Here is a 12601-nt window from a genome sequence, read left to right as displayed (position 1 = left end):
GACACATGACCCCTGCTGGGAAATACCAGGTCCCTGGGATTTCCTCTTAGGAATGTTTTCATACAGTGACAGGACATATAAGTAGTAAAATGGGAGGCAGACTTCCTGGGTTTGAATCCAAGCTCCAGTACTTACAGGCTGTGCAAACCTCCTTAGTCTTTCTGAGCCTCTTTCTTTATCTATTAAATGAGGATAATAAGAAAACCTATCTCAAAGGGTGGTTATTAGGTTTAAATGAATTAATCCAAGTGCTTATAATAATGCCTAGCACATATTAAAGCTCTCAACCCTATTTGCCATAATTATTATTGTTATTGATACTTTGTGTTGAAAAACACTGGACTAGATGTCCATCTCGGTATCTAGGTTATCTATGCTGAGTAACAAACCACCCCAAAGTAGGGGATTCAAACAGTAATTTATGTGGATTGGCTGGGCTTAGTTGGGGTAGCTCTCACTTGGGGTCTCTCATGCCATCAGATGATGGCTGGGGCTGGAGTCACTGAGATGTCTGGCTAGACATGGCTTCTTCATGCACATGTCTGGCGACACAGTGCTCCCTGGCTTCTCTCTTTCTCCATGTGGCTTCCTGTCTTCTGGGGCCTTTCCTCCTGGCCTGGGCCTCTCATAGTGGTGGTCTCAGGGTGGTTTCACTTCAGCATGGTAGCTGGCTTCCAAGAGTTGGGAAGAAAAAGTTGCCAGGTGAATTAAGAGTGACTCCTGGACTTGGCGCAGTGTCACCTGCACTGTGTGGTCTTGGTCAAGGTGGTCGCAGAGCCCACGCAGATTTGAGGAGGTAGAGAATGACTTCTACCTGATGATGAAAGGGGCACAGCCGCACTGTAGCCAAGCGTGTGGAATGCGAGCTTCAGTAACGGCCATCTTTGCAGAATACAGCCTGCCATAATGTAAGATGGTCTTTGAAGTAGAAGACATGAAAGGATTTATTTGGATTTTTAGTATTTATTGAGTACCTACTTAATAAATGTATTTAGCATTTGTTATCAACTATAAGTCTACACTATATTGGTGCTGTAAGGGAAGCAAAATACAGCACTGTATTTACCCCCACAGAACTTATTTTTCACTCTTGGCACATGACTAATGTATATTAAACAGTGGAGGAATGGTGTCTACCATGTTGTTTGATGCAAGTTTGTCAGAATTTACTCTTAAATACATCCTTTGGTTTTGGTGCCAGAATTCAGCATAAACTGAGGAATTCTTAGAGATGCTCTTATAGAAATCTCTACAGAAGCCCCCATAGCTTAATTTTCCATTCTTACTCTTTCCTCTTCTTTCATCCAACAGGAAATATGATTCCCTGATTCAGGACCAGGCCCGAGAACTATCCTACCTACGTCAGAAAATACGGGAAGGGAGAGGTATCTGTTATCTTCTCACCCAGCACTCGAAAGACACAGTAAAGTCTTTCGAGGACCTCCTAAGGAGCAATGACATTGACTACTACCTGGGACAGAGCTTCCGGGAGCACCTCGCCCAGGGCAGCCAGCTGACAGAAAGGCTCACCAGCAAACTCAGCACCAGTAAGTTGGCCTCATGGCTTTGGGACCATCTCATTCACTCCCAGAGCCTAGCCCCAGGTGGCCGCCTCACCTCCACCACAGCTGTTAACCCAAGTCCTGCTTCTACTTCATTCCTGGGGGCCGTTATGGGATCAGGACTGGCCAGTGGGCCACACAGAGGAGGAACCAGAGCATCAGAGAGGCCGTGATTACAACTGTAGAAACGTGATCATTTATGGAATGTGCCCTTTGGGAAAGGAGGCTGAGTTCACCCAGTGTTGGGGGAAAAAGGGAGGAGGGATGGGAGGACCTCATGGTAATAAGAAGAGCCCTGCATCGAGAACTGCAGACAAGCTCTAGCCTGATGCTACCATTCAGTTTCTTTGGGCAAATGACTTACCTTTTGACATCTCTTGTTTCTTCGCCTATTGCCTGGCATCATATATGAATATAATTCAAATAGAGATAAAGGACTGAACGTCACAGTATACACAGGCTAGGAATATTGGTCCCCGTTACAGCCTTTAACTTAGAATTTCCTGAGAGCACCCGAGGGGGCACAGCAGGAGCAGCCTTGGGGGCCAACCAGCCCACATCCCAGTAGCAGGTGCGGTGGTGGGACAGGACTGTTGGTCACTTCCTCAAAGCAAGAGCAGGTTCTACGTGAAAGCTGGGAGGGGACACAGAGCTCTCACTGGGAGTCATTCTGTGGCAGGCTTGGAGCCTGGTATGTTGTGGAGGGAATCTGGCCAAGTGCCTAAACTTTTTTTGTGTTGATTTGGGGCAGAGGCAGTCATGATGGTGATCACCAGGTCAGGGAAGTTCTGCCTGGTGAGCGCTGGAGATCTTGCAGGTCTGTTCTCTAAAGATGCAGCCTGAGGTCTCCCAGAGTAATTCTCCCACATATCCTGACCACACATAGAGTGGTCACTATTTTGTACTCGAATAGACTCCTGCACTTGTAATGTGTAAAGTGAGACCTGTTTAATTTCTTACTGTTTCTTTCTGAATTTGGTTTGCAGAGGATCATAAAAGTGAGAAAGATCAAGCTGGACTCGAGCCACTAGCTCTGAGGTAATTCAAATAGAATCTGGAAAAGTAATTGGGAACAAGGCCTAAGGGATCAAGAAGGGCTACAACTTCACAAATCAGAAGTTGGGGGGAGAGGTTTGGAAAATACTGATTGTAATGAATTCATTTGTTCATGAAACATCTTCCTGTTCTTTTTAGCCTAATTCCTTACACTCTTTTGATATAATTCTATTGACTTCTATTTGTATAATAATTCTCCAGGCTTAGTAAGCTAGAGTCAGTCTGACCTAAAAGTAAACTTACCAGATTTCAAGGGTCCTTGGCACCCCAGGGATCTCCTCTGCTCCCCGACTCTGTGTTTAAATACATGGTGTGCTTTTTGCCAAGTTGGCTTACCCCCAAGTTGAGTTAGCAGCTAGTTTAGTGGCCACACAGTTTCCTTGGGAAAAAAAGAATTGTATTACAGTTCCTAACAAAATTCCTCAATGTTGCAGATCTTGGGAGGCTACAGTGCCTTGGAAACCACTTTTCAAATGTGTCACTGCTATTTTCTTATTATGTGCAATAAAATTCAGGCTTAGAGTTCTTTGTAGTTACTAGTTCAAATCCCCTTGTGTCACGAGTATGCTTTAGACCACTCAGGACTGCTCAAAATATCTGTGGTGAAGGACAAAGGACTTTGTTTTTATCTCTAATCTATCATAGACACACACATGGTCTGTACCTTAATCAGCCAGATGATTCCACTTACGTACTCTTGGATGTTGTGAGAATGCCACACTGCTGTGTTTCCCAGTGCTCACCGTCCATTTCTGTACTTATCTTGTTGGAGACCGGGAACCAGCAGTTCTCGGACTCCAGCTGTCCTGGGGACCACGCTTGGAGCAGCAGTGCCTTAGACGGCTGGCTGAGCCCCGGCAAGTCCTCAGCGTATCGTGTGGCCAGTGCACTGGGCACCTCTTGCTCCCCCACCCTCTGCACCCGGCCTACTTCTCCCTCCTAAACCAGAGATGGGTAATCTCATTTATTCTTTGCGGGCACGGTCCCCTTGACTTATGTAGTTTTCCTCATAAGGACTAGCTCATCCAGTGATTCTGGCCTCACCTGTTGTCCTCCTTCACCCCACTAGGCTTAGCAGGGAGCTGCAGGAGAAGGAGAAAGTGATTGAAGTCCTGCAGGCCAAGCTGGACGCCCGCTCCCTCACGCCGTGCAGCAGCCACGCCTTGTCTGACTCTCAGCGCTCTCCCAGCAGCTCCTCCTTCTTGTCTGACGAGCTGGAAGCCTGCTCTGACATGGACATCGCCAGCGAGTACACACACTATGAGGAGAAGAAAGCTTCACCTGGTCACTCAGGTAGCCTCCACTTTCTCAGTGGAACCACCTTTTTCTAGGCTGAGAGGAGACTTCTACATGCAGGCTTTATAGATATGCCTTGGCATGTGTCAGGCTGAACCATGCCGAGCGTAGGCCCCAGTGGGTCAGGACCTTTTCTTTGCTCCTGACTCTGCGAGTTGACCCTGTCCCTGGGTCTCCACTCTCACCTGGATGCTGCTGGACCAGGCAAACCACAGCAGAGAGAGTGAGAAGAGGATGGAGACTTTTGTTTCCCCACTGCCTCACGGGCACACGATCTGTCTGATTGATCTCCTTCTTTAAGATGGGATGTCTTATCCCTCCAGCCAGCGGCAGCTCCTGAACCCCTGAGTTTCCTTGGGTATCCACATATGCTGTTGCACTTGCCTGCTATTTTTGGAGCCTTTTTCTTGGTTTCAGGCTCTGAACCCCACTGTCAGCTCCCATGTGGCTTTCCTCACTGGAGGAGCAATCTGCAAGTAAGGAATGAAAGCCGCTCACAGTGCTTGTGCCTGATGCCTTCCCTGAAAACTAGGCTCTGCCCTGGTTAAATTGTAAGATCAGATTCCAGTTCTTTGTAGAATGCCAAACATGTTCTTTCATTCATGGGTTTTGTAGATTCCATCCATCATTCAAGTCATTCTGCTGCACTGTCTTCCAAACCATCAGCAACCAGTTCATCTCAGGGGGTTAAGGCCGAACCCAGCGGCAACCCCATCAGCTTCCCAGCTCCCCAGACTCCCCCCAAGGAGGCCAGCCAGGCCCATCCAGGTATGCACTAGCCAATGGGGCAGGGGCTTCATCTCTTCTCACTCAGCTTTGGCTTTTCTTCAGGGACAAGAAAAGCATCATTAGGAGCTTAGATACCTTGAATCCTAGACAAAAATCAAGAGACCATTTAAATTCACTGTAGAAAAATAAATAATCCACATTAGACTTTGATGTGCATACCAGTTGTGACCAGTAGTTGGCTAATCATTTTAAAAGAATCATCTTCATTTCTTTCTCTCATTTCACCCTGGGAATCAAAGAGGCAAAATGTTTCTCTCAGGATTATTGTAGCCAGAGAGCAAAAAGAAATTTCCATCTGCTGCTCCCTTGTATGTTTTCCCCATTTTATTTGCAGAGGAGCCTCTGTAGATGGCGGGGCTATTTCCTTCATAACTGAGGATGCTTCAGTATCCTTAGAAGGGATTCTGTTCACATTACATTATCTTTCATGTTTTTATGAATGAGTCGGTAGTCCTTGATATATACATGGTGTATATCTTGGACTGACAGAGCTGTATATTTCATTTACCTGCCTCAGTTTAGTTACCGGGGGGTGTATTATCCAATCACAGCTCCACACTAGCAATGGCACAGAACAGGCAAACCTTATTCTCACCTGCTGCCTCCCAGCAAGACGGGCTGGCTGGCTGCCTTCAGTGTGGTTGTGGTGAGGTTGCATTCAGTAGAGATGCCTACAGAAGAACAATACTTTTCTTCTGCCATCTTTTTCTCTCTTGAGAGCAAGTCAACCAAATCTTAAGAAAAAGAATGTGTCCAACTCTTTCTGGGCTCAAAGTTTCTGGGCCAAAATTTCCAGCTAAACCAGGAAATCATGGAGAAAAACCATTCACCAAGCACTGTAGACATCTCTGTGAATGCTTTGGGATTAAAAAGAGCAGAACGTCGAAGGTTTTAGAATCAGAATGCCTCCCTGAAGGAGGCCTGGGCTCTGTCACTTGGTAATTCAGGGATCTTGTACTGCTCTGATACTATGTCAGCATCCTGGGATAAGGGATGTTATTCAGAATGTGATCACTGTCTTCTGTGTGAAACAGTCTCCACAAGTGTAGAAGTCTTGGTTTCTGCTCCCTCCGTGGGCTACATGCCCTTCAACTACTTTTAGGAAAAGGAGAGAGATTCAAACATCAGAACTTCCCAGGCTTCCTGAAGACCTGTCTATAGATGGGCTGCATAATGATCACCTGTGAAGTTTTTTTATTTTTTTAAAAAACTTTCCCAGCCCTTCTGCCAGAGTTTATGACTCAGTAGGTTTGCATCAAGGACGGAAGAATCCACATATGTTAAGCATTTTTCTTAAACTATTTGAATGTCCAGACAGATTTGCATGCCGCTGTGTCTAAGTCAGTTTTCCAAGGCTTTTATTTTTCCTTTGGTGAATGAGCACAGTGATTTTGGATTCTCAAGTTTGTTTCCATCAGCCTTGAATTTCATGCATTAGTCATGCCAGCATCCCCAATCTCCTAGTCTACTCCTGTCCTCCTCAGGGTGAGTCCTGTTGCTTTCAGGAGTTCTAGGTATAGGGGAGTCTTGTTACAGTGGCCAGGACTGGCCCATGCTGGCAGCGGCACCCCAGGGCTCCTGAGAGCATTCAGGCAGAGCCATCCTGACCTGCCATGCCTACATGGCTAGGATGGGGCTCTCATGGCTGCCTGAGCTATGGTAATGCTACCTTGCCTTTTTATAACCAGTTGTTTTCAAGATGAGCATAGAATGTGAATGCAGAATAGCTCTGGCAGGGGAGAAGGACGGGGTGAGATAAGCCAGCATCTTGGATAGCTATCTTCCCCCTTGGCCATCTTAGTCATCGCCACATTGAATGACAGACACTCCCCAAGGAGACACCTGGTCAGGAAATAGTTTCACCTTCTCAATCTTTCACCCGTTCTTTTCTCTCCCTTTTGGTCTAATGACTTATGTCCTTTCTCCCTCACTTTCTGTTTCTAGGCCTTCATTTCCAATCCATACCCACGCTGGTTAGCCTTCCCCAGGCGCCACTGCCCTCAGCTCCACCCAGCTTCCTGCCCTTCAGCTCTGCTGGCCCTCCCCTCCCTGGCTGCTCTGAGACACCCATGGTCTCCTTGGCGGAGGCTCAGCAGGAGCTGCAGATGCTGCGGAAGCAGTTAGGAGAAAGTGAGCACTTCCTGCTGCATTTGTGTGCTTGCGAATGGTGGACCCACACTGTGTGTCTCTGCATGGCTTTGGCTGGATGGCAGAGTTTTAAAAATAACACAGGGGTACACGCTATCAGTGGACGATTGAGGGAGAGCTGCGCTTGCTGTTTTTGGAAATACATTTGCTGTTATCTTTCTCATGTGTGTGTTTGTAACTAACTATCCACCTATGTGAAATAAGAAAAGAACTTCACATGATGAATTTGCCCTCTAGTAGTGCTTTAAAAAAAACTAGAAAGCAATTTGAAATTACCTTGTAACCATGGTCTGTGCCTGTAAAGAAGAGCTTGGATGGGCCAGAGATTGATGGTAGGGTCACCATACAGAGAGTGTCCAATGACCTAAGACCACAGCTGAGAATGTGTACACCTTGAGCCCCATTTAGACTTCATTAGTACCCTTGAAATTGGATACACTGTCTACTCTAACATTAGTTTGATTTCCAGCTAGACTGAGATCATTTTTAAGGAGAGTCTGCACATGTTCCTTTCAGCAGGCAGTGAGGTCTAAAAGGCTACCTTCTGCTACCAGTGTTACACAGGTATAGCAATCTAAGTACCTACCAACGTGAACATGGGCTTACCTTGTGTGACAGAGCCAGGGCAGAGAACTAAAACTCAGGAAGTGAGGTTGCTTGATCAAGGTCACTAGTAAGGGGGAGAAATGGGCTTGAGTTTGGATCTTCTGCTCCTGGTTCCATGTTTCCATTATACCTTCTCCATCTAGAATGGTTTTGTTACGGTCCTGCTGAGAGCACAGGCTGAGCTCAGCTGAGCAACGCTGGAGGCCCCTTGCAAAACTCTTTTCTGTCTTTAGAGATGACAGGAAGGTGCTATTCTCTCTGACCTAGAACTTGCTACCATGCTACCATAGCAGATCTGGAACCAACAATTGATGGGTAACAAATCTGTTCCATGCCGAAAGGCAAGAGTGTTCACTAGACTACTTTTCTTTTCCTCACTTCCTTTTCCTTCATCTTTCCACATCGTCAAATTGTCTTTGCCCAAAGGGAAAGGCAGGAAGGAGAGCACTGGGCATGAAACAGTCTGCTGATGCGGGTTGAACTGGAGTCACAACCAGTCTGTTCCATGGGCCAGACTTTGGATGGTCCAGCCTTGGCGAGGAAGGCTGTAGTCCTTTCTTTGCCTTGTCAAGCACAGCCCTCTCCGAGGAGCTCGTCAGCTCTCCTCCTTTGCTTTAAACCAAGCTTCTGAGTGGATCGTGGTGCATGGCAGCTTCTCGGGTCTCTGTGGAGCTACAATCTTCTTGTGCAAGTGTCTGTCTGGTGTTTTAGCATGGTTTAGGGCATGTGCTCTGTATTATGTGGCCGGGGAGACTGGAACATGAAACTACTGATCCCTGTTACTGACAGATGTGAAGCTTCCTACGACCTTGGTGAGAAAGTAGGCTGAGTGTCAGCAACCACTGATTTCCCCCTTTGCCTTGTGTGGGGTTGGGGTTGAAAGAGGTGTGGATAAGGTAGGGAGTCACATCTCTTTTAAATCCTGGACTGTAATTTGGATGCTTACACTTTTCATCCCCCTCCTTAATTTCCAGTGGTCCTAATGAATATCTAGTATTTTTCAAATTGGGGAAGGGGAGATACTTGACAATACTTCTCAAACTTTCCTGCCTGTTAGAATCAGCTAGGATGATTTTAAAACATTCAGTACCCAAGCTGTACCACATCCCAATTAAGGTCAGATCTCTCGGGAACCAGGCACAGGTACTTGTTTTTACATTGTCTCAGATGATTCAAGAATGTAGCCAAATTTGACAGCAGTTATAAACAAGGATAAAAATTGGCAACTGCCAACTACGTTAATCCCTCAAAGGGGGTTGGCTTGGTTGGAAGAATCCAGGACCTCACTCCTCACTCCTATTTCTTAGGCAGAGCTACCTGTTTACTCTGTTGCTCATGTCGATAATCCCTGGAAGAAAGCAGTCTTCTAAATGTGAATATCCTAAACTATAGCTGGTTCACCTTTTTCTCTGGTTCACCTCTTTCTCTCACACAGCTGGGATTATTTTTCAATAGAAGCGGAGATGATGGGAAGGCCCATGATTTCACAGGATCTGTGAAAGCATCAGCCTATGAAATGAAAGGTCACCCCCATGGGAGAGTGTTCATGACTCTTCAGACACAAGTGATGACATTTCAGTTCCTTGAGTCATGTTGAGTAAGATTCAAATCACCCCTTACCTTATACAGAACCTCCCCCAACCTCAGCAAAACGTTCACTCTGGAGTGACTGGGGCCACCATTCTAGCTGGATTTATGCTCCCTTTTTCTTCTGACAACCCCAAAGGAAAACTGGAAAAACTGGCACTTCAGCTTCCGGAACAGCAAATACTCACAGGAACACAAATATTCCTGTTCACAGGTGTGCTCAGTGCTATGGCCCATCACACTCTTAACCTCTGACTTTCCCAGTGAGTTCTACCCAGGAACTGCCCTGGACTCCATCATGAGGCATTACCGTAGGAGCCAGGATTAGGGCCACAGGACTTTCCTTTTGTGTACCTGGGTGACTTTATGATGCTTTATTCATGCCCTAGCTCTTGTGTCTCATGCTGGCAAATACTAGGGGTGAAAGTCATAGCTTCTAGGGTGGAAGTCTTCATCTCGCTGGTATTCCGCAGCCAACTGGGATCTCAACCTGTGTGCCCCCTTTAGTGTCTGTTCTTCACAATCACACGTTTCCTGGCTGATCCTTCTGTTCTGCGACTGCTTCTCATGTTTCCTTCTGCCCAGGTGTCACCAGTGTTCATCCTGCTTCCCCAGCCACATTGCCAACCAACCATACAGAAGCCAGACCTTCCCACTACCTTAACCCTACCCAGCCCCTCTGTCCTCTGACGAGCACCACGGAACTGGGCAGAATCCTGGAGCCTGGGTACCTGGGCAGCAGTGGCCAGTGGGACATGATGAGGCCTCAGAAAGGGAGTGTATCCGGGGACCTATCCTCAGGCTCCTCCATGTACCAGCTTCAATCCAAGCCCACAGGTAAACACAAAGCTGAGCGGGTCAATTGTTTTCTCTAAACCATATGAAACCTCTTACATTTACCAGTTACCCTGGTAACTGTACACTTACAACTCCCTTACATGTACCCCTACATGGGAGGGGCCCATGGGGCTTGCTTAGCACCAGCTGTCCTGTGTTTGAAGCCAAATTACTCTTTTTTTAGGGTAAAAGTGATGGGTTATTTAATTTTAAACCTTTTTTTTGTTATTGGGCCAAAACAATTAACAGTTGTTAATTGTTTACAATTGTTAATTTTTAACAATTAACAATATTAACAATGTTGTGATAGTTTCAGATGAACAGCAAAGGGACTCAGTGATACATATACATGTACCCATTCTCCCTCAAACTCCTCTCCCATCCAGGCTGCCACATAACATGAACAGAGTTCTATGTGCTATGTAGTAGGTCCTTGTTTGTTATCCATTTTAAATATAGCAGTGTGTACATGTCCATCCCAAATGCCCTGTCTCTTTCCCCCAACCTTCTCCCTGGCCACCATAAGTTTGTGAGTCTCTTTCTGTTTTGTAAGTAAGTTCATTTGTATCATTTCTTTTTAGAAGCTACATATAAGGGATATCATACGATATTTCTCCTTCTCTGACTTCACTCAGTATGACAATCTCTAAGTCCATTCATGTTGCTGCAACGGCATTATTTCATTATTTTTTATGGCTGAGTAATTTTCCAGTGCGTGTGTGTGTGTGTGTGTGTGTGTGTATACATCTTGGTGGAGCTAATTCACTCTTTAAACAAAGTCACCTGAGCTTCCATATGCCCATGAGAGAGGACAGTGATGTTTAGGGATCTTGCTGAGAGGCCCCTGGCAGAGCCCCCCCAGTGGGCCCCACTAGTAGATAGCCCCAGGATGCTCCATCTCCCTTTTCCTGTCCTCCTGGGTGGCTGCAGGGGCTGACCTGCTAGAGGAACATCTTGGTGAAATCCGGAACCTGCGCCAGCGCCTGGAGGAGTCCATCTGCATTAACGACCGCCTGCGGGAGCAGCTGGAACACAGGCTCAGCTCCACCACCCGAGAAAGCGGTAGGAGAGGCCCAGGGCCTCCTATTTCCGGACTAATTAGGGAGAATCTGAAGGTTGCCCTAGAGAAGAGTGTCACAGATTTCAAACCACTGTGGTCTGCTTTCCTCTACTTGCTCCTTACAGTCAGCAAGGCAGCAGGCAAGGACCATTCCCCTCCCTTTGTTGCTGTATCTGACCTCAGAGAGTAACTCTCCTCACTGCAGATCTAACCAGATCTGGTCCCCAGAATCCTCTGACTTCTCATTCACGCTAAAGCTGCTCATTTGCTGCTTGCTGACTTCTGTGCCCTGGTTCTGTGATTGGCATGTGGTGGAGCCAGGTCTGCAAGGCCTCCCACAACTGCTCACCAAGGTGGCCTTCCTGGCCATACTCCTCCTTCCCTCCCCCAGGCTGCTAACACTGGGAGGCAGGCCTTTCCAAACACCCTTGACCTGTCCATACTGCAGCAGGAGCAGCTATTTAGGGAATAGAGCCTCCTGCATAGCTCACCCAGGGCACATGAGATGCATGCAAAGAACCCATGCAGAGGAGCCACAGGAAAGCCAGGCATTCAGCCCAGCAGACTTCGTCCCACCAGGACACGAGTCCTTGGGGTCTTCTGCTGGGTTGGGACAGTGTCTTTAGAGACAGAGAATGAGCAAACAGAGATCCTCTGTTGCACAAATGTGTGACTTACCTGCTTGCACTTCCCCGGACAGGCTCAACCTCTAGCTTCTACAGTCTGGGCCTGGAATCCACACCTCAGCTCTCCAATGAGAACAGAGTCCTTAGGGAAGAAAACCACAGGCTTCAGGCTCAGCTCAGTCATGTTTCCAGAGGTGAGTGCCAAAATCCACAAACTGTGGTCAGTGTTGTATCCCTTTCTTCCCTGGCACACCCATCACCAATTGGAGAAGCAAAGAGAGAAGGTAGAGAGAACAGAGCTACTCAGACCCACCAACACCAAACTCCCCTAGCTTTTCTCACTCTAGAAAGGGCTATTTCCTGACAACCCCCAACCATGGGCCTTCAGACACCTAGGCTCCAGGGAGGAGGAGCTTTAGGAAATCCACTTCTGTGCAACCCACTTGCAGTAATTCAGTCATTAGTTATCAAACTGGACACCAGTTAGTGCCTGTCCTACCTCCCCACAACTCACAGCTAGTTTGGATCCAGGAAAGGGAGGATCAGGAGGCCTACACACCCTCTCAGGTTCTTCCAAGACCTTGCTGAAGCTCCCTGTGTCCCTCTCGTGCTGATGTGCTGTCCCCATGTCTCCTCTCCATCTCCCTCCTCATACACTCAGGGCTCCTCTGGTCCCTGGTCCTCATGACTGTGTCTGAAGGTGCTAGAAAAACATCTTCCAGAGCTTTCTCAACACTATTGAGCGGGCATCCATGTGTGGACATCATTTCCTCTGGGGCCTGGGGTAGAGTGTAGGCGCTGACCTTAGTGTTAATTGAGTTAATGAAATCAATGTATTTTCAATCACAAGTTATTTTTATTTACAAATATTTATTGAGTAGCCAAACAGACAAAGAATAGTGGCTAAGAGGATTAAGCCCAGAATGAAATAATGGAAAGGAAAAAGACATTAAAAGAGGTTTCTACATAAGCCTCTTGATCCTTGGCAAAACTCACGAGTGGATTATTGCATAGAGGGTATGTGTGTACTTAGA

The 12601-nt window shown here is 46.9% G+C and overlaps 1 protein-coding gene across 29 annotated transcripts in view; it reads left to right on the top strand.

Annotated features, from left to right (window-relative positions):
* Positions 1 to 12601, top strand: part of LOC122435175 (phosphodiesterase 4D interacting protein) — a 237069-nt gene that overhangs the window by 205531 nt on the left and 18937 nt on the right. For 14 of the 29 annotated variants that reach the window (XR_006267614.1, XM_043459169.1, XM_043459245.1 and 11 more), the window contains 8 exons: positions 1312 to 1547; positions 2549 to 2600; positions 3688 to 3911; positions 4530 to 4682; positions 6648 to 6833; positions 9630 to 9881; positions 10812 to 10943; positions 11642 to 11761. Coding sequence is in view for 28 of the 29 variants with exons in the window: in XM_043459169.1 (XP_043315104.1) it covers positions 1312 to 1547; positions 2549 to 2600; positions 3688 to 3911; positions 4530 to 4682; positions 6648 to 6833; positions 9630 to 9881; positions 10812 to 10943; positions 11642 to 11761 (1355 nt within the window). In the remaining variant the exon portion in view is untranslated. The remainder of the gene's footprint in view (positions 1 to 1311; positions 1548 to 2548; positions 2601 to 3687; positions 3912 to 4529; positions 4683 to 6647; positions 6834 to 9629; positions 9882 to 10811; positions 10944 to 11641; positions 11762 to 12601) is intronic. The other 15 variants (XM_043459370.1, XM_043459377.1, XM_043459262.1 and 12 more) reach the window with 3 other exon arrangements.

The sequence above is a fragment of the Cervus canadensis genome, chromosome 2, assembly GCF_019320065.1.
Source record: "Cervus canadensis isolate Bull #8, Minnesota chromosome 2, ASM1932006v1, whole genome shotgun sequence".
NCBI lineage: Eukaryota > Metazoa > Chordata > Mammalia > Artiodactyla > Cervidae > Cervus > Cervus canadensis.
Note: the sequence above shows the minus strand (reverse complement) of the source record. Positions and strands in the feature narration are given on the sequence as shown.